Consider the following 26,763-nt stretch of genomic DNA (forward strand, 5'->3'; position numbering starts at 1 on the left):
CAGGCAGTAATAAAAAACATTGCTATTTGTCACAGTCTTGACTGAAAACTGCAAAGCAAATTGACAGCAAAAATTGAAGGTAGAAGACAAGTTTTTAATCTTATTCCCTCAAGGACCATATATATTCTATCTATTAACATCCAGGAAATTGTAGATATTCTCTTGAAACATATAAAAGAAACCAAAAAATCAATAATTGGAGATGGCTTGTTTGCCACTGTAGTGAGTGAAAAAGGCAGGAATCACTATGTGCACTACAGGAAAACAAACTGACATCCTGCTCAGAATCACGAATCTACAGGCAACAGTAAACTGTTCAAGATGGAGGAAGGAAAAACCTTAAAAAAAAAAAAAAAAAAAGGAAGCACAAAAGGAGAAATGACAGGGCAGAAAGGAAACTATACTAGAACTTTAATAAAACTGTATTTTTTCAGAGGAAGTAAAAAAAAAACAAATTTATATTATTTATTTCCTAAAACTGTGGAAGTTACCTTGTGCAAGACTGAAAGGCAAACTGTCACCCTAAAGCTCTTTACTAGTCAACAGCAGACTGATGCTGAAAATTACAAAAATGAAGAATAAGACAGAAACAGAAAATGTGAAAAAAATGAACAAAATGGAAGAGCAAAACGAGAAAAGACAGAAAAGAAATAAAGCAAACAAATGGAAGAATTGAATACATTAGATTAAATTTCCTTCTTAAAGATACTACAAAATTATTGTTGCATTTACAAGGGACAGTCAAACCCCAAATTAAATTTTTGGTGTTTTCCTCTGGCCTGTAGAGTTAATTCTACATGCTGATCGCTTTGGTGTGAGTTGCAGAGTTTTGGAGATATCAGCTGTAGAGTTGTCTGCCTTCTCTCCAGTTTAATGGAACTAGACGTCACTTGGCTTGTGGCGCTCAAAACACCAAAAAATAGATTTGAAGAACTCAACAGCAATGTCTCTTTCTAGAAATCATGACCTGCTTACTCAAGATAATAAACGGACCTTGTTGTGAGCAGTTTCACATAAGAACTATTGTCTTCCTACCGAAATACAGCTGCTAACTGTATCACTGTGCAGAAGAGCTCAGCCAAGGAGGAATTAAACAAATCTAGATGGATAAATAGCACCATGTGGGAGATGAAACACATCTATATTTGATTTTGGGGTGAAAAGAAAGAAGGAGGGAAAGAACAGAAAAGATAGAGACAGAAAAACAGAGAGAAATTAGAACTATGGCAGGGGTTGAGAAAACAGAAACAAAAAAAGACACCAATGGAGGGAATAAAAGGGACGAACATCAAGAAGCAATAAGAACAAGAGAAAACAAACACAATTCAGGATCTTTTGTTATTGAAAGAAAGTCTTTATTAATAAGTCAAACATTACAATACAAAATACACCTCCCCTCCATGAGAAAAAAAAGTGAGTCAAAAACTTCTCAAAACAACACAAATTACAGATAATAAAAATGACACTGATCCCCCCTCCACCCACCCACCCTCCGCGTCCTCAGAGTCTTCACTTCTGTGCCTGCTGGGCCTGACGGCGAAGCAGCACGTAGATCTTCTCTTTGATCCAGTCCTTGTTGTATGGCTGGTACGTCTGTGTGTCGGCACGATACCTGAAGCAGCACGAAAAATTATATTATTCGGTTCCAGTGTTTTTTTTTTTTCTTGAGTTCCTTCTTTGCTTGCCCTTTGCTCGAGGTCAGAAGTCAAGTTCAGCTATTGGGAGAAAGAATAGAACCACATGCACGGCTCAGGGGCACTTAAGCAGAGTGCTGGTTTGGATACATGGGGGTTTTAATCGCCCAAACTAACAAAAATGCTAAAAAGGATTGACAGGGCTTCAGGCAGAGCAAGTTTCATCTGCTTTTGCTGGATATTTGTAGCCTGGAAACCAGATGAATCTGCCAAGCTCATGTTTTCATTTACTCTGGCAGACATTTGTAAATATCAGTGCCAGGCTAGAATATTTGCAGAGTGTGGGTTTGAATAATGGCTTGTTCTACATCTTCTTTACTCTCTGCAACAATAAAAATGGGACCCCTTGAAAACAAGACAACATCGGAGAAATCCTACTAGATCATATAAATTTGAACAATATGATAAAGCAGATAAATTATGGATTAAAAAGATGGACAGGTAGAACTAAGAATAAAGATTAAGATCTTCCCATTTCTATCAAATGTACCAGAAACCTTTTGCAAGTGAACTATTGTTTTATAAATGTAATTGTCAAATCAAACTATGTCAGAAAAATGCTGATGATGTCCTTATGTGGTTTCTTTACACAATATACATGTTTTGGATCCCACAGACAACAGATAAAGACTAACAAGACACTAAAAACAGGGCAGTGCGCCATCATGTGGAGTCCAATCATAAAAAGGGTTTCTGCAGGTTTCAACAAGTTACATTTACTTTTCAAGACCATTATGAACGCAATTTAAAACCTATTTCACATCCAACTGGCAAAGAAGTATGAAGTATATGGAGGAAAATTGTAGTCCCACAATTACTTGTAAATTAATAAATGTATTTGCATTTGATTTAATATGACTACACAGAACTGTGTGTGCAGAAGAGTAATTTATTTACTTTATACCCAAAGTTCCTAATTTGAGTCTTTTCTTGCACACAGTGCAGTGGGAAAATTTGGATTATAAACTTTTTAAGGACCCGATGAAACCCTGAAAAAAGTTATCAGGTTCTGAAGAATTATATGAAAGCCTTTTGGCCCGAAGTGATTCATCTACTAGAAGACAAGACAGAGCAACACCAGTGTGTACCAATAGTAATATTGCAAACTTCTAAATTATGACATCTGTCATTCAATTAACCAGGTCTTCCTGTGTCTCTGGGTCTTATGGTCTGAATGGATTCAGACCGTTTCCCAAACTGGTCCCTTCCCCACCAGCAGCTCCTCACTGTGGAGTAACTCCACATGAAGTCACACTCACAGCTTCGGAGGCACTTCTAGAGGGAGGGTGTGAAGTAACAGGTAAACTGTGGGACACGCGTGCCATCATCTACCATGATGTGCAAGATACAGCAGTTACCATGGATACTGATGTACACACAGCTCACCCTGCTATTGTGTTTTGTGCCACTTCCCTGCAAATACCTCAAAAAATATGAGCTTGTGTTGTACAGTGAATTGTGTGGATTGCATCATTTTTAAAACTGATGCATTTATATAGAGTATTCTCCTATTTTAGTACATCATTATTAAGGGTGTGTATCTCACTGACTGAGACCGATTCAATACGTATCTCGATACATGTTCAACAATACAATATATCTTATACATTTTTTAAACGATTCGGTTCGATACAATTCAGCTCTGTCACAATACGATACGATATGATGTAATACAAGACAATGCAATGTGTGAATCTTCACATTTTCATTCAATTAATGCTACATTTGCAGAGAGAGAAGGAGACATTACAGCGGTGTTAACATCTTATTGTGAGTCTCATGTGTAAATGAGACACTGTAGCCTAAATGAGAATCTGTGAACAAACTTTAAAACTGTTTAAAATGACCTGCTGCTCTGTTCCATATGAAGGGTGCTGTGGTTTTGATTAGTGTGGAGGAACAGTGATGCTCCGTGTTACCTGTTCTCACAGTGACATGACGTCTCTGTGGGTCAGACTCGTGTCTCTGTACTCTGCTGTCAGACACGTTTTGCATAAATGATTTGCAGCAGCGTTTCTCATCTTTCTTATAAAACACAAACTTATTCTACACTTGCACTTTTTGAAAGTTTGGTGGTGCAACGTGGTAAAATGTCACTTCAGTCTGTTCTGATGAAATGAAGGGGAGACACAGGAGAGGGAGGAGGGAGCGCTTGTTTTTGTGAGCGAGGCAGCAGGCGTTGGGCGCGAGCGGTGCAGGCAGAGGCAGGACGAGAGAGAAACCGGAGGAAACTTACAGTGGCAGCTCCCTCATGCCAAAAATGAAACGTATGCGCGTCCTAATGAGATGTATCAATACACTAGTGCTGCATCGATTTGTTTCCCATTCGTGTTCAGCTATCTGAACCGATGCACTCGTATCTTACATATTAATGTCTGATACATTGGATGCATGAGTGAATCGTTACACCCCTAATCACTATACATATAATGAATGTGTATTATTATCTATTTTTGTTATATGACAGCCAACAATATTTTGTGCTCAATAACCCTAAAATACAATCACTATATTCCTGTCCATCCAAAGTGTTGTTTTACAATCACATCAGATTTAAAGCTACCTCTTGTCACTCAATATTTTAAAAAAAATAATAATGTTATGAGTTTGTTTCCTTGTCAAACTTACACCAAACAGCTGAGGTCAGCCAGGTCATCGATGAAGTCAAACAGCTGACTGATGTCGTACGTTATTGATGGACTGTTGGGGTTCATCCTCTTTAAATGCTCCTCATACATCTTACACACACCTGTGCAAAAGAATGAAAATGCAATATATTACAGTCCTCAACAAACACTGTAAATTAAGAGAGGCAAGACTAATATAATGAAAAAGAGTGACAAAACATTTTCCTACTGACAGGACACTGCTTGTTTGACTGTTGCACATCATATTGTCAGTTAAATGTCATAGAGTTTCACTTCTAGAACTTGGTCAAATCATCAAAATCATAAACCCAACTTAAAAAGCTATGATAAGGAATGATGAAAATGACATGATGATGGCTACAACAAAAAAAATAAGATAAAACAAACAAAAAAAAATCATTTTTTTCTTATTTTTGTTAAGAACTAAACACACAAACATCTTTCAATTACTACTAGAATCACAATATTTGTGCAAAATAACAGCATTCAAAAAAAATAACAATTTTGACCATGTTTTATATTTAATTTTACTTTCTGGCAGGAGGTGTAATGTACACCGTCTTAACAAGAAACAACCATGATTTCATCATGCGAGTACACTCAAGCTGCACACATGTCAACAGTGAATATAAACAAATACTCAACTCAAACTAGACAAAAACACCATGAGCCAAGTGGCATCTATTTCCATTATATTCTAGAAAAGGAAGACATCTCTATGGCTGATATCTCCAAAATGTAGAAACTCAAACCAAGACAATCTGCATGTATAAGCAGCAGTACAGAGCAGAGGAGAAACATTTGATTTTATGGTGAACTGTGCCTTCAAACAACGTTTGTGCCTGTACTCTTGTTTGTGTTGCTATGGAGGGAGTGTTTACTTGCGAGCCAAAGAAGAGTGGAGATGTTGTTACTGTAGGAGTGTACACAGCACAAAAGCACCATAAGCTTACCTTCCATACACTCGTTGACTGATTCATAGTCTGCATATGTCCTTCCCTCTGGCCTCTTGGTGGGCTGCACCAGCAAGATGGTGTGGGACTGGAAAAAAAAACATAGACACATATTTTTAGACTGTGGTTTGAGTATTTATTTCTATGCCTTGATGAAAAAATAATCCAGAATAGCTGAAAAAAGAAATCTATTCCGGATATGATGACTGAATGAAACACTTTGTGGCCACAGACGTGCAGATGTAGATGTTTTGTTTTTGTTTGTTGTTATATCAATGCATAAACTTTTTAAGACATTTTAAGACATTACTTTGAACTCTGATGGTTATTTGACAAAAGATGCGTAATTATCGTGATGTTAAGGAGGGACATTAGCAGTTAAGTAGTTAACGACAGGTAAACTTTGACTTAATTCATTGTTATTTGTCGTTCTGTTGACATGTAGCTAATATGTGTATTTGTAAAACAACAGTTTGCAGCTACTCAACAAAAAGAATCAGTGTTTTTCGGCATATTTTAAGAGTCAAATAAGTTTTTATGAATCAATGATCCAGAAAACAGATGCACACCTGAGCTGAATCAGCCGGCGTTAGCCAACACTGACACTAAGTGACAAGAAAGTAGTGTTAACTAACAAGTTAAAGGCTGATAAGTAGTAAAAACTGTGCTTTATTTGTCTGAGTCAGACAGTGTGGTTCCTTGCAGCTGCTCAAGTACCAAACGTCCCCCCACATTCATGCTAACGTTAGCATAGCGCTTGTAGCCTTATTAAACACATTTTCTGCTGAAAGAAGACGTTACAGACAATATATTGTTTTAGCTAATAATACTACTCATGAATACACTAAAATATGTACTCTAAATATTATATCACGACGTACTAACCATGTTTCAATAGGTTTTAAGTTGGTTTCGGTCGATTTTCTTGGATCCTTGCCTTCTTCTCGGACGAGCTGACCTTTGTCACCGGAAGAACAACTCATGTAGGTGAAACTAACGGAGCTCTTTTACTTTGTAACGGTTCTGTTTTTTGTTGCAAATTTTTATCGGTTTGAAAGCTAATATTAAAGTTAAAATATCACATGCATATCAGTGTCGTTTATTTAAACTAAAAATATTATAATTGTGTAAAAACGACGTTTTGATCCTGAACGCACCCTGTGTATGGAGTCACAGGAGTGCCAAGCGAATAATTAGTTTTTTCAAAAAATAAATAGGAATGTGGAAATATAAAGAGAAATAAATAAAAATAAATTAATGTGAAAATATAAGGAAAAACAGCACGATATAAAATCATATCTGTAAGCAATTTAATTTATTTTCATAAAATTTGTCTATCCATTTACATTTTTTTCTGTGTTTTTTTTAATATAAATTTTCATACAACGTAATTTATTTTGATCCCTGTATTTTTCTGTTCCCCTACTTTTCCCTATTACTCAGCCTGGGCAGAATCTTGGAAAAGTCAGCCCTAAACCAGGGGCAGGGGTTCAATCTGAAAAACGGTGTGCACATTTTTGCCATGATTTCTGGCTTGAAACTTCATGTTTCCTCGAAATGGTGTGCAACAGGCTTTGAGGTACATCTTCTCTCATTTGGGGAGTGTGTCGAAGGTGTTACCTGTTCAGCAGTGATGTGTGTATAACCGCCACCATATTAAAAAGGCATTGCAGTGCAGTTCGCTTGCATAAAATGCACCATTGTTCATGTTTAAATAAACATTTAGCTGTTTTGTTGGGGCTGAATGTGGCCTGATTGATTGACAGGGCCTTTGCAGAATAACAAAAGCAATAGGGAAAATAATAAGGAAAATTAAAGAGACAAATAAATGTTAAAACATACAGATAAATAGAGTAATTTAATCAATTATGCAAAATTAAAACAAAAGAACAAATAACAGTGAAAATAACTTGAAAAAATCGTAGAATTATTATTTTAAATTTTGTTTTTTGTCTTAATATCTCTATCTACGTTTTATTCATTTATATGTATATAGACATTTTTATTTAATTTTATATTTATATTTTATATATCTATATTTATTTTATATATTATTTATTTCAGATTTATTTTATATTATCACATTAATGTTCTTATTCATTTACAGATTTGTTCTTTTAAATGTGATTCCTATGACTACATACACGAGCGCGAGAGAGCAGGAAGTAGTTTACTGCAGCGACCGGATGTTCTGTGAGCAGACAGGAACAACAAAGAAGAGAAAGTGCCCGGGTTTTAAACCTACTTGAGAACACATCAGAACCCAAAACCAAGGAAATTAACAATTGTTCCCTGTAGGTAAGTTCCAATATTTTAAGCCCGCTGTTCAATATCTATATTTTGTCTGGGCTAATGTAAGTTATGTGCTGTTAGCCACCCAGCGCGGCCGCTGCCTGGTCTGCCGTTGTGACATTATTGGCTAACGTTAACTAGCCATTTTAGCCGTTCGCTTGTGATAAAATTTCACTATCTGTAATGAAGACGATGAGATAATTAACGTTGCCTCACACTAGCTTTTAAGTAATTACCAAGCTACGCTAGGAAGAAGTCATCTTTAATCATCAGCTGTTCGACAAATAATAATTATTTATTATTTACCGGCGTTTTATCAGTGGCGTGAACGTTACACTCCCATTGAGGGTAATGGTTAAATATCTTACTTTTGATCCGTAACATTATTTGTCATTCCGTTGTCGATATGTAACCTTATCAGCAGAGTTGCTCGCGTTTTTTAAATGATAGGTTCAAGCTCAAATCTACCTTATTAAAGTCGTCATTAGTCCCTACGTGCATTGAAGGAGTTGATGTTGGTCACTATAATCATTCCTCCTGTCCACACTGGCCGTGCAGTGATTTCCTGTGAGGGAAACGCCAATGTAAGAGCTGGAGGAATTCACCCACAGTCCTTGTTCTGTGCAAAGATGGATTTTTAAGTTAAGCCAAAGCTAATATTAGTCTTCTTCAGCAGTGGGTACCTCCCAAAGTTATTTTCTTTTCCGCACACACACACAAAAACCCCCTTCCTTGTGTTACTATCCATCCACTGCAGCTTGGCAAGGAGACTGTGGAAAACACAGAGAAGGAATTTCACATAAAAAAAAAGAACTTTGACACACACCCATTAGATTCTTTGGTTGGTTTTTAATGGCACAGAACGAGGACTGGATTATCGACAACACAGTATAGCCAATTGTAATATCCAAATTGCAGAGGCTGATTTATTTAATTTAATTTATTTATTTATTTATTTTTGATCAATTAAAAATGCCTGACTTGAACAGCATTTTTATGAAGTGCTGTAGGGCTGCAGAGATGCCCAGGCCTCCAAATTTTTGTTCTCCAGACGTAAGAAAACAGGCTTTGTCTGTCAAAATAATAGAAATATGTTTTTTTTAAACATCTTGTGCAGTCCCAGACAAGTGGACAGTCACCCTAGGAAGGGTTCACTTTGTTGCCAGTATCAACAGGATGAGGAATGATTACAGTGACTGGAAACTCTTTTAATTTCTTTATGGATATGCAGATGTTAATTAGAAAAAGTTACTCAAATCTTATATGGTTTAAATATCAGAGGATCTTTGGTAATTACGACAGACCTTTCCTTTAGTATAACTGATGAACACTAACCAATGACAGTGTTCTAGATAGAGGTTAACATGGATTATTACTATTAAGTCTCTGCTCTGTTTTATATCTAAGATCAATATTATTTCTTGTAACAACAATTTTACAATAGAAAAGGCTTCAGAATAAGATGCTGTCTCTCTTTTTTTCTGGGTTGATTAAAATCACTAAATTAATTTAAGATCACCTATTTGCCTCACAGGGCTTTGCACCCCCCCTATCTTTGCAATCTTGATTTGAGTCCCTGTTGTCACTGATATGCCTTCATCATGCTCATTTTCTGCCACTAGCATAATATTGTCTCCTGTGCTCTTTCACCAGGACAAAAGAATTTGGTTTGCATGTGAGGACAAGTGTCTGCCAAGCCAACCATGGCAAACAATGCAGAGGATATTGAAAACAATATGGTCAGTACAGAAGAACTTTCCAGTTGTTCTAACACTTCATCCACATCTCTGTCCGTATTGTTGTATTGAGTAATGATTAACAAACTCTTTTAGTGCAATAAGCCGCTGTTTCTGAGTCAGGTCAGTGATGAAAGAGACATGTGTTTCTTAGTCAGTTTGTGACGCCACACACTTTGGGGGAGTTTGAGTCTGACAGCTTTGGTTTTATTTGGCCTTTCATGCAATTAAATATGGTTATGGATGGTTATTTTCTGATAAGGAAAGCTATTAGACTTTGAATCAGCAAGATAGAAACATTAAGAGTGTTAATGTGAGTGTGCGACTTTGCTGTCTGCATTTGGCTCTTGCTATAAATAAAGGTGTGGCCTCCCTAGCTTAGTCGACAAGTCAAAGTCCCTCTTTACTGTCACAGTGTTTTGTTTACCCCATAACAGCTGCATATGTACATTACAACTATATTTCTGAGTCTTGGAGTACCACAAAGCATGTAATTTCTGTCTTGAGCAGCATATTATGGTCAGTCAGGCCAGTATGATGTCAGCCAGATCATCAGTGATATAATCAGATCATCAGTGAGGTCAGACAGCTGAGTTAGGCCAGTGTGGAGAGACGTTTGGTTATAGGCCTACTACCACAGTGTTATAACCCTAAGTAACAGGATAATGTAACACAAATTCAGTAACCTGTATTGTTGCATCTCTTGTGTCCTTGGGACCAACAGTGGCCTTATTCCCACGACTGACGAACAATGCGGTGTACTGTAGCACACAGTGAGGTCATTTTGTACAGCAGCCTGTTTAAGAGCTGTGGCTGCTTTCACTATTCACACCAGTCTCTAGAGAAGCCCCCCGTCTTCATTTCTGTGTACCTGGTGAGACTGCTGCATGTCTCGGCTGCTGCATGCCTTGACTCGCCTGGTTCACACAGTCTCCTTGATTTGCCTTTTTATTTTCTCAGTCTGAGTGGGAATGAGAGCAGTGTTGTTATCCTTTGAGGAACTGGTCTAGTGAGTGTAAATGTGCCAGTTTAGCTCTGAAGTGCAAATACGGACATCCTGATAATAGTTTGCTTTGGTGTTTATCCAATCTGTAGGCATTTCTGCCAATAAAAACAAATGAAATTCTTGAGTTAGTGTTTCATCTGATAATATGATGGTCTGGCTGAGATATGTGTTGATCCAGAATGACTACAGAGAGTGCAAAGAAGATAGATTTGGACCGTTTATATGGCAAATTCATGGGTCTGATGTTTCAGAAACATCTCTCTCAAGATCATGTGGCCTTTAAATATAGAGTAAATTGAAATAGGGATTACATTTGTTTTTTGAGTCTGCGGCTCATTTCGCAAATGCAAGCACTGCTTGCATGTACATTGCAGATCTTGTCTCATAAATGACTGTAGCTTGCAAATTTTTTATTATTATCTTTGTCTGGAATTTTTTCCTTTTATTAGATTAGGGTCAGACCAATGGATGATGCCATCGTCCGTCATGATGCTTGACAGTCATCGATCACTGAGCCCTCTCCCGTCGTAGTGTCATGATTTAAAAGTGTTCTGTATTTTAGGTGGCCCCTCATAGTTGCCATAGAGTTGATGCCTGAATTCCCTTTTTCACATGTGGGAGAAAATAAAAAGAACTTGTTGCTGCTGTTCATTGCCCTTTGTCTTCATGTCATGGTTATTTTCTTTGTAAGTGAGTTACATGAGTTAAATGAGCTACAGACATGTGGTGCAGAGACAAAGACCCCTTTAGATCCAACAACAACATCGTTGTTCATTTTGATCTTTCACTGTGGATATGGTCTTATGCCAATTTGATAGATATCGGCCAACACTATATTAGATAGTTTATAGGGTTTGATGTTAACCATGGCCCATGTTGTCACAAAACGATACTCTATGGCAATCAGTTTCTACTGTAATCCCCACGGTGCAAATCTTCATCACCTCAGTGTTCCAAAAACATCCAGATCCCGAAAACAGCTAACAGTAATCGTCACCAGCTGCCTACTGATTTGTCAGAGCTACTGAAGCAGTCCTTACAGAAGAACCAGAAACACAGAAGACAGAGGATGAAAAAGTGAATGTGCACCAAAAAATCTGGAGTGAAAGGAAGCAGGAATTAAAAGTGTCAGAATTTGTCACATCTAAGGACATAATGCACTGCGGTGCATGCCGCCGGTTTCTTCAACTAGCTGAGAAGTCTGGCTTGTTTTCATCAGAAACAGACCCATCAGGAAACACCACATCACAGTTCATGGGAAAAGAAAAATGAACAACATAAGGTGGCACAGTTAAAGAAGGCTGTGTTAAGTTCTGTTAAATTGCCTTTCTGTTTTTTTTTTTGTTTTTGATTTTTTTTTTTACATAAGTTTACATCTGGGCCACCAAAAATGTACTGTATTGTGGGGCTTTGTGGCCCGTGGGACCAGTGCTTAAAAATATTAATGTCTGTTGCTGGTTAACAGTAGAGAGTGACTGGAAATATCAGGAGGCTTTCACATCAGGGACTCAGGCCCAGATCCAAGTACACTTGACCCCAACGTACAGTTTGTTTGATCAGTGTTAACGCTGTGTACCATACTCAGGTCTGGTGCCCAGGATCCACTTGAAAAGGTGGTCTAGAGTACGGTTCATGTGCGCTCAGGTATTCTTCACAACAGGTGTGAAAACTACCATATGAAAAAAAGGAAGTGAACTGCTTTTGGGAGCTTGGAATTGGCAGGCGCTACCAACAGCATAAACAAATGTTGCACAGATGATGATGCAAGTGTCCTCGGCTACAGCACAACATTACTACACTGCAAAGCAATTGTACCTTCCCCAACTAGTGACAGAGGCTGAGCCAGCATTATCACAGTTATTTTGTACGCTGTACCGTATTGTATGCCTGAGATCATTGCTCCATCGGGATATTAAAAAAATACTTATTTTATCATTTGATGTGGCTGTACTGGACCACGCCTAGATGGAAGCTTTGATCAACAGGCATGTTCTTGTTGATTCTGAGAAATCCTGAAGCTAGTTTTTCTTTGCTCTGTCTACCGTCTGTGTGTTTTGCTCCGCATGTAAGTTGTGTGCATGTTATTATAGAGATATTCTATTTCCATTGTCCCTACACAAGTGTCACACACATTTGTGGACATTAAGCACACTTAAAATAAAGTGATTCTTCTTCTCTCATACCCAAAGGACCAACAGGAGACCAATGTGGCCCCTGAACCCACCCAGCAGCCACAGGAGGCTGCAGTGACCAGAGCACGGTCCAGGGGAGGCTCAGGAGCTGGAGGAGGAGGAGGTGATGGTGGAGGTGGAGGTGGAGGTGGAGGAGGAGGCGGCGGCGGCGGCAATGGTAGTGGACCAGAGCAGAACGGACAGCCCCCCGCCGCTCGTCCTCCACGTGTGGTGGAGACCGAGGAGGACGAGGACGAAGAGTTGACCTTGAAATACGGGGCCAAGCACGTCATCATGCTGTTTGTTCCTGTGACCCTCTGCATGGTTGTTGTCGTGGCAACCATAAAGTCTGTCAGCTTCTACACCCAGAATGACGGGCAGAGATTGTGAGTGTTATAACACTTATCAGACTAACCGGGGTAGACCAGGAAATAAGATGGGACCAGTGCCAGATCCAGAGCTCATTAGGTCTGCAGTGTGAATGAAGTGCAACAAGGCCAAAGTGCCACTAGGTGGAGTTACTGTAATACACTGTTTTATACCTACATAGTTTGAATACCAAGAGAGTGCTGTGATTCAATAAGATCATTAAGGAAGAGTCTGAATCTGGCTCAGACCACATAAACCTAACATGTTATATCTTTAACGCTTATCCAGAGCAAAATAATCCCTGTGAAATAGCAGTAAGTTTAGCTCATTAACACTTTTTTCACAAAGAAAAACTACAAATTTCTCTGATTTCAGCTTCTTAAATGAGAAATATTCTGGTTTCTTTATTCCTCTATGACACTTAACTGAATATTGTTGGGTTTGGGGCAAAACAAGACATTTGAGGATGTTATTGTAGATTTTGGGAAATACTAATCAGCATTTTTTTTTTTTACAATTTTTGTACATTTTTTATTAATTAAAAAATTATCAACAGGAAAATAATCTCTATTTGCAACCATACTAACATGTAAAAAAACGTATCTAGGTAATTAATAAACAAAACGAGGATAACAAATTAATTGAACAGCAAACAATCAGCCAGCTCACCATAAATAATTCAAGTCAGAAAAGGAGAAGGAAGAAGTGAATACTTATCAAGTTCTTTTTCATATTTCATCAATAAACTTGGTATGAAACATGGCTATTCTAAGTTTGTTTCCCCCGGTTTTCACCATAAACAACTTAAACAAAACATTCTTAGCACTGCAAGAGCAAATAATCAGAATAAAACAAACAAAACAACAGTTTTTTTTTTTTTACAGACACCCAATCAGGTGTCTCCAAAGAACGAGCAAATGAACGAGCAAGCAAATAATAGGAGTAACAAATAAACATCGAACAACAACTGAAGAAAGGAAAAAAAACATACATATACCATATTATAGCAAGTGGATAGATGTGCATGAGTCTAACTACATGTTTTATTAACAACACTTTGATTTTTAGTTTTACTTATCAAGAGAGTCTATATTTATGTAGATTATTTTTTAACCACACATTCATCATAGGAAAAAATACTATTGCATGTATGAAATGTTATGGTACTGTGAGACAGATTAATTCGTATTTCCTTTATTGTTATTGTACATTTTATTCTTTGCTGTTTGACTGAGATGCGTCTTTGAAATGTCTCCCCAGGATCTACACGCCGTTCCCTGAAGACACAGACACAGTAGCACAGAGAGCCCTCAACTCCATCCTGAACGCCACCATCATGATCACTGTGATCATCGTCATGACTCTGGTGCTGGTGCTCTTATACAAGTACCGCTGCTACAAGGTACAGGCTGTAACATGTCACACCGCACTGCACCACACACGCTGTAGTTTCAATCACTGCAGAGCTGAGGTGAATAATGTAATGATTGTTTGTTTGAACTAGGTTTAAACCTTTTCACAGCTGTTATAGTAGTGGAAGCACTGTTGTAACTAATAATAAAAATTATTTTATTCAAGTGTATTAGTCAGCAAAGAGTTCCCACATGTGCTGTCTAGTAAATAGGGAGTGGTTTCTAATAAACTCAGGGTGTTTTCCCATTAATCATTAGATTTCTTGGACGGAGTTATGTTGGACTCCATGTTCAAATAAACTGTTTTCACAGGGGACGTTTTGACTTGCTGAGCACAGGTGTACCTACTATTAAAATGGCTTCATTCCATTTAGGTGTGCCAGTTCCAGCCCCCTGTTCTGTTCTGTTCTTTCTGCATGCTGGCACATCGTCATGACTTACTGGGACACTTAATTGTAACAGAGCCTTCACTAATGTTATTAGATGTGCAAGTTGTTCTGCCCAGGCAGGTGCAATAAACAAAGATTAAGGGGTTGTGTCCACCAAAGCATCCCAAGACCAGCGTATTATTTCAGTTGTGTGTGGTGTATGTACACTAGGGACTAACTATAACCAAAACACAATACTAAAAATTCAAGATACAATAATACCACACTAAAAAGTCCATGGTATAATATCCATCCTGGTATTAAAAGACACACAAAAAAGACATGAAAAAATTTCCCCTTGAGAAATATTTTTTTTGTTTTTCCATTTAATTTAAAGTGCTTCTGCTTTCCTGCTTTAATAAAATAAAATAAAAGTAGCCAGCCATGACTTAAGCATGTGCAAAAAATTGGCATGAATTGCAACAACAACAACAACAACGCAGCATTCAGTAGCAGTCCTTTAAAATAAAATAGAATAATTAACTGCATAATATCTCTGTTGATATTGTCATAGTTCTGTGTGGTATTGAGATATTTTTTTTTGTGTGATATCATCATATCCTCAGTTTAGACTGTGCTACAAATGCCAACAATGTGACAAGGTGCTGAGTGTCAATTCTTCTTGGAGTGTGCAGATTTGGTGTTTTTTTCTGGTCTCCAAGACTTAGTAAATGTTTTGTTGCTTTGGGTAAAAGGCTGTGCTCATCACTACCACTTTCACCCAGCCATCCAGTCACCATGGAGGATATGTGTGTATGTAGACTGTGTCCTCCTCCTTTTGTTGGTGACACAAACCATCTGCAAAATTAGGTACTTGAACACGTAAATTAATTGTCACTTCAGCAGATATTCATATCACACCAACCAAAGTGCTCTTGAGTGCTCCCAGCTGGGTGTTTTCAGAAGAGCATCTGGTGGCTCAGGTATTAAACACAGAAGCCTAGACTGTCCCAACAGTAGGTTAATCAGCAAAATAAGTGAAAACTCTAGGAGCTTTAAATGATGCCTGTTTGGCTCAGACTATTGAATGATTTACACCCTAAAACTCTTGTTGAACTCTTATTTAAACCAGACTGCCAAAGCACCAGACAGGTGGGGCTGAGAGCATAAAGATAATGGATTTTCACTTTGTCCAAACTCTCTGATGCTCTTTGTATTGCCCTCTGCTGTAACCCCACCCAGCCTGGTTGTCCAGGCAGTTTAAAACAAATACCACAAGTGTTTGCAAGTACTGATTTGTTCGAACATTGTTCGTCATATCCCATGACTCTGATCTTTGCCTCTGCAGGTAATCCAAGGCTGGCTCTTCCTCTCCTCCCTCCTCCTCCTCTTCTTCTTCTCCTACATCTACCTCAAGTAAGTCACACCCCTCAGTATTTTAGCTCATTTTACAAGCTTCCCACCATTGACTGTATATAAAGATGGACGACACCAATTGATCAACTCACTTGGACACTGTACAGTGGGAGGAAGTGGAGACTTGCAGGCATCTTCATATCCAGTCACTGGTTCCCACACGTTCACATAAATGTCAAGTTGCCTTATTATTTACGATGTTAGATGGAGTCTGTCCAGGTAATTCTGTCATGTCTCTGCTCTGTCTAACAGAGAGGTTTTCAAGACCTACAACGTGGCCATGGACTATTTCACCCTGGCGATAATTATTTGGAACTTCGGAGTGGTGGGCATGATGTGTATTCACTGGAAGGGACCGCTGCGGCTCCAGCAGGCCTACCTCATCATGATCAGCGCCCTCATGGCCCTGGTTTTCATCAAGTACCTGCCAGAGTGGACCGCCTGGCTCATATTAGCCGTCATATCTGTCTACGGTAAATCCTTTGACCTCTGTGTGCTTTTAAGGAGAAAAAGATGAAGTCTTTCCCAACTTTAAAAGGTGATATGCACCAGTGCAGTCATCTGATTCCTTTTAGTGCTCAAGGAAGAAGTGAGAGTTAAAAACTTCTTCAACATTTTCTTGAATCAAAAAAAAGGAAGCCAAACTTATTAACATGTAAAACGATGGCATAGAACTTTAAACATAAACACTAATTGTAATTTATTGTGAGGATCTGCTTTCTTTCCAGGTGTATGTATGAAATAAGTGTTGGTAAATGTCATCATTGGAGGGCTAAAGGAAGGATGTGTCTCAAAACCGTTACACGACCGCTTTGAGGAAACATGGGGTTATAGACAAATCTATGAGAAAAGGAAGTCTTGGGGAGAAAAAAAGCTGAACGTAAGACACCACACCATCAAAAACAGCAGTTAACTTCCCACAAGCTGCTTTTTTTGTGATGGGCAGAGGGTAGAGGCGGTTGCTTGAACTGTTGAAATTCACGTTATTTGAGAATTTATAGTTTTTTGCTTCTTATCTCGACACGATTTATGAGCTTGTCAAAAATATTTAATTATTGATACATTTTTCAAAACCATGTGCTCATTTAAGTCCTCAGTTCAGTTTTTTATTTTAAGTTCTTTATTCAGGGGTTCGTATGGGTGCTGGAAATCCTTGAAAACACTTGAATTTTAATGTTATAAGTGTGTTATTTTCATGACGAATTGCTCTCCGACTGAGTAGTTCACTTTATAGATTGATACATAAATTAAGTCAAAGAGAACCTAACTGCTTTGACCTTTTGCACAAAATGAAAATGACTCCATTTGAGCCTCGATTGGCACAAGTGTGGGTACATTTGGTGATCTGTCAGTCTTTGTTGATGTGCGTCCACTGATGGAACAGCCAACAACATGCCAGGAGGTTGCAGTTGCGATAAGTGTTGGCTTGAAAATGAAAGACTTATTGTTCTTTGTCTGGAGATTATTTGAGTGATTGTTTTATATTGGATTTGTTAGGTTGTCACATTGAAAATGCTTGAAAAGTGCTTGAATTTGACTGTTAAACACTGCATATTGTCCTGTCTAACATTTTGCTTGCAGCATAGCAAAACCAGACAGCTTTCAGTGATTTTTTTCTCCTCCAGCTTAGTGTGCAGGTTGTTCATGCAAAAAAGAAGACAGTAGAAAAAATATTTTGTGTGCCTAAATTCTGGTATTGTGACAACTCAGATGGGAACTCAGAATGGGATTCAAATAGATTAGGTACCAGTCACAGGAATTCTGGATTTTTTTTCTTATTGTTGAAGAGGAATAAATAAGTAATGTACTTGGTCAGTATAGTGGGCATTAAGTTTGCTGCCATGGTGTATGAATACAGCACAATCAACAGCTTGTTTTATCCAATGCTTTTGAGGCCATCAGGGACAGAGAGATTATATTCAGTGTATTTAAATTATCTTGTATTACCAAGAATTTCTAGTTCATGTGACATATACATTCATTGTTCCTGTTAAGTTCATTTTCCAAGAAGAAATATTTAACTGGTAGCTGGAGTTTAGTGGAAATAGATATTAGATCACAGTCTACGGTGATTCTCAGAAATTCAGTGGACCTATTTTGATTGAACATGTGAGTAAACTAAAAGAAAGAGAGAGTTTGGGACTGTAATTGGGCTCAGTATTCTCTTGTGACTGACTCTCTACTCTGTCAGAGCCAGAAACCGTGTATTTTCACCTGAGTCTCTGCCTCTTGTTATCACAGTTGTCGTGTCAGGGTGCTGTTTTTGGTCTCTCACAGAGCCTCCTGTTGGGTGGCTAACATCACTTGTCTGGACTTTTTCTTCTCTCAGATCTGTTAGCGGTGCTCTGTCCCAAAGGGCCTCTGAGGATCCTGGTGGAGACGGCTCAGGAGAGGAACGAACCCATCTTTCCAGCTCTCATCTACTCTTGTAAGACAGACACTGATTATAGACGTACAATTATCAACATAATGTTGTAATAAAACAGAGGTGGGGGCATGAAACCCTTAACATTTCACCAGATTTTACGTAAACATGCAGAAGCTACAATTAATCTCCTGCACCTCAACGTACTGTAGTGTTAAAAACTGCTTACATGTTAGATGTAATAATGCTTTAACTTCTCTTAGAAATCATGCTTCAGATTCTTTCAGAAAAGAATTGCTTTCTGTGCTTCGACTTAAAACGACACTTCCTCTCCTTTCAGCGTTTTCATTTTAAGTAACTCAAACCTCTGTCTGTGCTTCAACTTAAGTTGACGCTTTTACGCCATTCAGCGCTTTCACTTCATCTTATCTTAAAAGTCCAAGACGGGATCTGTTAATGTGGTCACATGCACCATCCTGACTTTTTTGTCTTGTGTTTTCTGTGAAAACAAGCAGTTTCTTTGGAAATTCTATCCTTCTCTAGTTTTTCTTGGTTCTACTTTTAACACAAATCTGGTCACCTTTCTCACCTCCTCCTCAGCTACAATGGTTTGGCTCGTCAACATGGCCGACACCGACAGGCCAAAAAGGAACTCGACAGAGGCAGCATCACCTCAGCAAGAGGCTCAAGAAGGTGAGCGGGGTGTCAGAGTGTTTGGCCAAAGTGATCGAGTGGGGTTCAGTCTGGTGGTTGTCTTTCAAACAGCGCGCTTGTTGTTTAGTCTGACTGTTATCACTCGTCTGCAGCCGTGGCGTCGCCGGCTCCCTCCAGTCTGTCACAGGACGATGGGGGCTTCACCCCCTCCTGGATCAGCCACCAGGAGCACCAGCTGGGGACGCTCCAGTCCACCGAGCAGACCAGACGGGAGATCCAGGATATGCCCTCAGCTCGTCCTCCGGTTGAAGACGACGATGAGGAGAGTGAGTGCCGCGAACAGAATATTAAACATTTTAATCACTCAGGGGCATCACAGTTTTACATATGCAGTGTTTTTAACATCATAGATAGCTGGAATTCTATTTTTCAGCTTTATTCTCATAATTTATTTCAGTTATTGTTGTCAGTGAAGCTTCAGTTTCTGTTCTGGCCTGTGCAGCAGCATAAACCACACCACTTTAATAACCATCAGGTTTCAAGTTATGACAGATGCAGATCTCTTTAATTGATTGAATCATCTTTGTCAATCGATCGGGCCTTCTATTTATCTGGATTACGGTCAATGACAGCTGCTCTTTAAAAGACATTGTGTCTCTCTTAACAGTTTGACAGAAGGGTCATGAAAAATTAATTTCAACATTACATGCTGTCCATTGTATGACTTATTTAATAGCTTGGCTCACAGCAAGGCGCACGCCTCTCTCCGCATGAAGAGTTTTGATTATTGTTTGGTAACAGAAGCCATGTTTCACATTGTTTTTATATTGATTAGGGGTGTTTTCAATTCTACATTAAATATAAATTAAAATAAAAAAGGAGCATCAGACGTTCTTTCAGTATTTTTTTGTCTGTAAAATGTTAAAAAATGGTAAAAATGCTGATCAGTTTTTCCCAAAGCCCAATATGACATCCTCAAATTTCTTGTTTTTCCTTCAACCGAAAAAATTACTCAAACAGATTGATTAGCAAAATATTTGCCAATTAATTTAATAATGGATTCTTAATCGATCAGTTATTGCAGCTCTATTCTGCTTTGAAAAATGCACAAGAACACTTAAGTAATATTACAAGAATAGTAAAATTTTAATTTGAAAATGTAAATGACATGATCTTTATGCGCTCAGCCCCACTGCGTAAGACCAAGGATCTGTTGATCTTTAACAAATCAAATCATGATGTTAAAATCAAAAGTGAAATCGCATCGTGCATTTTGAAAATCAGAACACCCCTAATAATGATACAGCTTTATTTACACTACATTCATAAAAACATGCTTAAATATTTGTAACCTATGAAAGAGAAATTAATTAATTTTTGCCCAAATACTTTTGCTTGTGGGCTAGATGTAGGCCATTGACCTTAAAGGTAAAGGTCAACTTCATTGTTACATAAACAGTTACACATAGTATAATATACAGTGAGATATAATCCATCTTAACTCAAGTCAACTCAAACTTTATTTATATAGCACATTTCATACATAGGGCAACACAATATAACTGACGGTGCAGTCACAGCAATCATGAAAATGCAAGTGCAGAAGACAACATAAATATACAGCATATCAAAAAGTGTCCAGTTACATATGAGTCTAAGTATAGAGCAGCGGGCAGCCGCTGTGCAGCGCCCGGGGACCAACTCCAGTTCTAAGTCAGTGCCTTGGTCAGGGGTAATGACTGGAGAATTGACCTGGAGGAAACCCAGGCAGGCACGAGGAGAACATGCAGACTCCACACAGAAAGGCCCCGCTGAACCCAGGACCTTCTTGCTGCGAGGCAGAAGTGTTAACCACTGCGCCACCGTGCCGCCCATCAGCAATATCTTAATTATAGTTTCTCATATTATGGGGTTGTTGGAGCTTTTCCACTGGAAACGGCTGCCTGCTGAGTGAGAGTGAACCAAAACAGTAAAGGTGCAAGCTGTAAAACCAAAACAATAAGTTTAAAGATCCAAAAATCCTTCTTAGAGCTGAAGCAAACTGCAGAGTCAGGAGGAGATAATTATCTGGGTTTGTCAGTACACATTTGATCCATTGTTAAGATTAAAAAATATGGATTATTGAGGCTTTAATGTTTTTATTGTCTAAATGGAAGTTACTGAGTTTCTTTCCCAATGTTTGTCTGCCTTTCCATATATCTCTTTATACACTTGAAATCCTGTATTATCATCAGTGTTATGTATTATATTGGGAGTGGGGGGTGTCCATATTATTTATGTGCTACATTTTAGATTCACCTCCCAGCTCTAATATGATGCCAAGAGCTATAATTCAAACTTGTGAATTCCCAGATAGTTTGAGTGCCTTGTCTCAGTGTGTAATCATCTTTCTGTTCCCTCTTCTCTGAACACATAAAACATTTTGGGAATGTTTTTATGTGTTCCCCTTTCTGTGAAATTAGCATGTATGTGAACACAACCTACATGTTTTGGCTGCAGGCTGTTTTTAGTCAGAGCAGATTAGGAAGCGATTATTCATGGCAATTGCTAGGTTTCATGTCCACACTATTCGGGGTGCCTATGCTCTCTAACATAAAGGTTTGGTAAATACGGGGTCGGAGCTCTTGTTTCTACTGTAATTACAGTTGAGAAAAGATTTCTATGGGGGTTCGAGGGCGTGGGGCTGAAGTGGATCTCGTGTTTGAATTGCCTCCACCCTGACTGTGGTGTCCTCCTGTGTTCTCAGGGGGCGTCAAGCTCGGCCTCGGAGACTTCATCTTCTACAGCATGCTGGTGGGAAAGGCCTCGGCCACAGCCAGTGGCGACTGGAACACCACGCTCGCTTGCTTCGTAGCCATCCTCATTGTGAGTGACCACAGCTGCTTATTTTGGTGTCATGCTGGAGTCACCGCAACCTCATCTCTGTTTCTCAGCACATTACCTAACCCCACTTTATGTCAACCGCTTGATTGTATAACAGCCAGTGTTTTTTCCCCCTCAGAGCTGATTTTGTTTGGTACACAATCTTAAAATGTGCTATTTACTCATCTGTGTTTTATTTTGTCTGTCTCTACCTCCGCAGGGCCTATGTCTGACCCTGCTCCTCCTCGCCATCTTCAAGAAAGCGCTCCCCGCTCTGCCCATCTCCATCTTTTTCGGCCTGGTCTTCTACTTCGCCACAGACAACCTGGTACAGCCCTTCATGGACAAGCTGGCGCTACACCAGTTCTACATTTAGCAGGACGCTGCCCTGATAACCCTCACCCACATAGCCCTCCGGCCAACAACATGAAAGCGGTCCCTTCACAGCCGGGGAACAAAGGGCGATGCAGGGGCCCCTGCCGCCCCCACATCCCCTCCTAAGAACCCACGATGACGGGACACAAGTTGTTTTTGTTCTGCCTTTATTTTCCGGCACCAACGGAGGGTATTCCCCACAACGGCTGTTCTTAAATATTAAAATTTCTGTTTTAAACCAAGAAGTGACATTTCTCGCTCGACTTGGGACCTCATCTTCAAATCGTTCACCGGTCTCAGGCTCAATCTAAGAAGTCAGAGGGGGTATTTTAGCATTATTTATCCAGGGAGGCTTTACAAGAGCTCGTCTGCTCCTTTTTCAGCAGCTCCCTGCTTCACATCCACACACATCCACACCTGGGGGCTACCCAGTATAACCAGTCTTCTACAACCGGGGCTTTACAGTAGGTGCCTTGCTCAGGGACACCTTGGCGGTAGCTGTTGAGCGAAGGGAGGAGGTTTCATTAAATCTCCCTTCAAAGACTTTTATCTTCATTTTTTCCGACTCGTGAGCTGCCACCGCCCCCACCCCCACCCACCCACACACACACACACACACACACACACACACACACACACACTAAACCCAACATTCAAAAGCCTTCATGAAACTAATGGACACTCTGATGATATTGAAAATAGATTGGTAAATGTGTAGTTTGATTGTGTTTGAGCTGTCAGTCACCAGACGTGCTTTCCTCACCGCTGTTAAGAATGGTTAAGACGTGTTTTTCTTTTCACTTTAGACACACGAAGACCAAAGCTCTGACGCCGGAGCGATTCACACCCTGAAACGGTTCACACGGAATATGACACGTGAATCTTTCTCACAGGGGAAAAGTGGAAGAATTTGTTGTTTCTAGCATTAAAATATATGCGCATTATTATATCACTGATTCATCAGAGTTTACCGTGTTCTCTGCCCTTCATTTTCACCATAAAGGTCCAGTGTGTAAGATTTAGGGAGATATATTAGCTGAATATGGCAGAAATTGAGTATTATATTCATAACTATATTTTCATTTGCGTAAAATCATTTGAAAAGAATCATTGTTTCGTTACCTCAGACTGAGTGGTTGCACTTTATTTTACAGTACACTAATAAGTTGTATTAAATTAGACAACAACTAGAAATAATGACCTTTATTAGACAGTATTAGACCCTTATTCGACCTTCTTAGAGGGCGATTTGGAAGACATAAAAACAGAACTTTACTGCAAACTAAAGTGTCTAAGTTAGACATTTATTAGACTTCATTAGAGGGTAATTGGAGGTAGGTAATTAGGAGCACATTACAGCAGAACTGTAAATTGCAACTTATATCCGCTACTTGAGCCACACCTTCTTTGGCTGGTAGCTAAGACCGATTACCCTCTTATGAAGTCTAATAAGGGTCTAATAATACAGTTTGGTTGACAGTACAGTTCTGCTGTAATGTGTCCCTAATTACCCTCTAATACCCTCTAACATATTTCTAGTCTTCATCTAATTTGATATAAAGTATGGCTTGTTACGTTTTATTAGTGTACTGTAAAATAAAACCAAATGAGCCGTTATCTACAGACGATGTGGGCCCTCTTCCATGGTGGCCGCCATGTTGAACCGCCATGTTGCTACATTAGCCCAGAACGGACCAACCCAAATCAGGCTCCAGAGTGGCGTTTTTCGTGAGTTTCACGGCCAGCGTTGTCTCTCTCTCAAGCTTTTATAAGGGGAGGGTGAGGCAAGCAGCATTAAGTTGGTTAGGGCTGCCCCTGACTTTTTGTAGCCGTCTTGTCGTTGCGAGGTTATGATATTATTTTAATTATTTAAATATTTATTTTTGGGGCACGTAGCCTGTTGAATGCTAACACCAAAAGCGGTAATGACTCTGATTGTGTTGGAAAAACCAACAACAACTTGCTCCTCCGCTTCACGCCTCCTGTCCCCGCCATGTCGTCATCATCTCCAGAGTCAGACATAGTCTTGTATGTCACCTCATCAACGTTGCTGTGTTCCTGGTCTTCAGACAGGCCTCTGTTGGTCCCGGGGTTGTGTCGCAGTCTAATAGCATGCTAGTCTCACATAACAAGATTTATCTCCACAGCACCCAGATTAAAAATGTCTCTAAACCAGCCCAGATCACAGCCCACTGGTAGCTCTCAGACCGCCATCTAGTTGGCCCCGGAGGCAGCGATACTGCCAAATGGTTAGATTATAAGTGGAAACTGGTTCTTTTTATATTAAAGTGTGCTCAAAAATTCTCAGAAATAGAAAATATCTGATTCAGTCACCAGTTACGTTTTAATATCATCACAACAAACAAAATGGATCAGCTTTTGAAAGGTGGTCCTCAGAAATCAGAAAAGTGCATTGAAAAAGTGAGCCTTAAGTTAAAAAGGTTGATAATCCTTGCTCTAAACCAATCGCGGTCAACTTGGGTGGCGCTAATCCCACAATGCAGCCAGCGTGCCACAGCAAAATAGCATTAAGGGGGAACCGCAAAAGAAAAGGTAACAGCTGCTAGCTTGTTTATGTTCATACCATTAGCGACCAGGTGCTAATTTGCCATTTGCAGCGTGTAGGTTGCTATCGCAGAGGTTGTTTTCGTTTCCCGGACAGCGGATAGTGAATTCCGCGATGCTGCCTGAAACCAGCGTCCAATGACAGACTTATACCCACAGTGTACATCCAGTGAGTGAAACTATAGGACCACTAACTGAGCAGTGCGTGACTTGGACTGAGACTGTTCTCACTGACTATTAGGGGGCAGCCCTAGATGGTTGCAATCTACAACCTCACCACTAGATGCCACTAAATCCTACACACTGGTCCTTTACATCACATTTGAACTCATAGCCCACAGAGGGAGGAAAGTTAACACTCACACTGACACACACCTGAGACTTGCCTGCCATTTCAGTCACGTACTGTCAGCCACTGAGCAGTTCTGCTGGAGCAGTCGGAGGTTCAGTGCCTTGCTCAAGGGCATTTCAGTAGTAGATGTCGTTCTTGTCATTGTGGGACAGAAATGTGCTTTTCATTCTCTTCCCTGACTGAGATTTTCATTTTGTTTTTTCAAACCTGTCCAGGGATTGTAACCTGTGATCATCTGGTCACAAACTCTGAACCTTTAGGCTATAGCTGCCCTCATGACGCTCGCCTGGTGCTGTCTGGAACTATGCTACATCAAACACTAAAGTTGTTTCGACTATACACAGATACTGTTGTGTTTTTTCAACATATGCAGACGAGAAACTTTGTACTTTTTGAAACACGGGGGTAAATGTTAACGGGGTTCCTACACAGATCAGGAAAATCTGGTAAAGTGTGAAAACTTTTGACTGAAATTGAGGATAAAATCCTGATGAATGAGGGAGTTGTAGATTTAGTTTAATTTGATACTTGAATTTGTGAACATTTTTGGAAATCTCCTCTTACCAAGCATTATTTGCTTAACTGGCTGTTTTAATCAAGTTAAAAGCAAACCAAAAAGTTTAAAGCAAGTTGAAAGAAAAAATGATCTTGTATAAAATATTGAGATGTGTATGAACCCAATCTCTATGGCTTCTCTTATATGAGATCACGCTGACTGATGGAGGGTGACGAGCTGCACTGATTGCTCTTTTCTTGTTGCACTCGAGTTTCATGCTTGCAGAGAAGAAACCAAGAGGGAACAATATAATAATATTTGTTCTGAATCTGTTTTTTTTCCCTTCCCTTTTTGTTTTTAGGGAATATGTTGGGTGACTGGCTTTTTTTCTGTCCTTCACATGCATATGTGTGTTATGCAAGGTTATTCAATTCAGATTTTGTTTTTTAATAAATGATGAAATTCGAAATGCTCTTTTTTTTTGTTTTGTTTATTGAGTCTGACACGTAGATTCTCAGATTTTATTTTTTTCTCAGCGTGTGGAGCCAGTGTGGACCACAATATAACGCTTGTGGTGGTGGTGACTCTGTGGTGTTTTAACTAAGAGTTAAACTGTCAATCAGAATATGGGTGTGTCCTGAACTCAGAGAGGCAGCTAACCTCCGTTCACACATACAAACATCACATGTAAATATAAGGCTACTGGAAATCAGCATATATGAAAAGAGTGATGCCTGCACAAGTGAATGTTTTGATCTTTATCTCATCAAAGATATTTAGAAATAGTCACCACACCCGTGTGGTGTCAATCTCTGTAGGCCAGTCGGTCCTGTGATGACAGATGTGGTTAACCATCCTACTTGCCTGGGGAGAGTTTATGCATATTTTTCTGTTGAGCCATTTTGAGTCTCACTTCTCAGTTTCCAGTTGTTTTTATTTTTCCCAGACAAGCCAAAATAACACAAACAGCTACAAGACAACAGACTGTTGCATCATCAAATTTAAAGGGGCTCCCCTCTGTGGAAGAGT

General features: G+C 39.3%; 2 protein-coding genes across 3 annotated transcripts; one reads left to right on the forward strand and one right to left on the reverse strand.

Annotated features, from left to right (window-relative positions):
* Positions 1-1,333: 1,333 nt before the first annotated feature.
* Positions 1,334-6,338, reverse strand: LOC146311106 (enhancer of rudimentary homolog). The gene is made up of 4 exons (XM_084742341.1): positions 6,181-6,338; positions 5,296-5,383; positions 4,323-4,443; positions 1,334-1,612 (listed from the first exon to the last, which is right to left on the reverse strand). The coding sequence occupies exons 1-4, from the start codon at positions 6,181-6,183 to the stop codon at positions 1,510-1,512; spliced, it is 315 nt and encodes a 104-aa protein (XP_084598467.1). The 5' UTR covers positions 6,184-6,338; the 3' UTR covers positions 1,334-1,509.
* Positions 6,339-7,473: 1,135 nt separating this feature from the next.
* Positions 7,474-23,271, forward strand: psen1 (presenilin 1). 2 transcript variants are annotated; one of them, XM_084742701.1, is made up of 11 exons: positions 7,474-7,593; positions 9,241-9,326; positions 12,519-12,886; positions 14,130-14,271; positions 15,998-16,065; positions 16,318-16,538; positions 18,395-18,493; positions 19,031-19,123; positions 19,237-19,410; positions 21,831-21,949; positions 22,167-23,271. In XM_084742701.1, the coding sequence occupies exons 2-11, from the start codon at positions 9,291-9,293 to the stop codon at positions 22,320-22,322; spliced, it is 1,476 nt and encodes a 491-aa protein (XP_084598827.1). In that variant the 5' UTR covers positions 7,474-7,593; positions 9,241-9,290; the 3' UTR covers positions 22,323-23,271. The 2 variants fall into 2 exon arrangements, with proteins under 2 accessions (XP_084598827.1, XP_084598828.1); XM_084742702.1 differs by having other exon boundaries at positions 7,477-7,589.
* Positions 23,272-26,763: the final 3,492 nt, after the last annotated feature.

The sequence above is a fragment of the Lutjanus erythropterus genome, chromosome 18 (genome assembly GCF_056507025.1).
Source record: "Lutjanus erythropterus isolate fLutEry1 chromosome 18, fLutEry1.hap2, whole genome shotgun sequence".
Classification (NCBI taxonomy): Eukaryota; Metazoa; Chordata; class Actinopteri; order Lutjaniformes; family Lutjanidae; genus Lutjanus; species Lutjanus erythropterus.

What these genes read in the sequence shown, in the direction of transcription:
- psen1 (XM_084742701.1), top strand. Translation starts at nt 9,291, where the DNA reads ATGGCAAACAATGCAGAGGATATTGAAAACAATATG. An exon ending in CAGAATGACGGGCAGAGATT is followed by an intron (nt 12,887 to 14,129) that starts GTGAGTGTTATA and finishes ATGTCTCCCCAG; the next exon opens with GATCTACACGCCGTTCCCTG. An exon ending in TCAGCAAGAGGCTCAAGAAG is followed by an intron (nt 19,124 to 19,236) that starts GTGAGCGGGGTG and finishes ACTCGTCTGCAG; the next exon opens with CCGTGGCGTCGCCGGCTCCC.
- LOC146311106 (XM_084742341.1), bottom strand. An exon ending in AGTCAACGAGTGTATGGAAG is followed by an intron (nt 4,444 to 5,295) that starts GTAAGCTTATGG and finishes TCTTTTGCACAG; the next exon opens with GTGTGTGTAAGATGTATGAG. An exon ending in GCTGACCTCAGCTGTTTGGT is followed by an intron (nt 1,613 to 4,322) that starts GTAAGTTTGACA and finishes GTGCTGCTTCAG; the next exon opens with GTATCGTGCCGACACACAGA.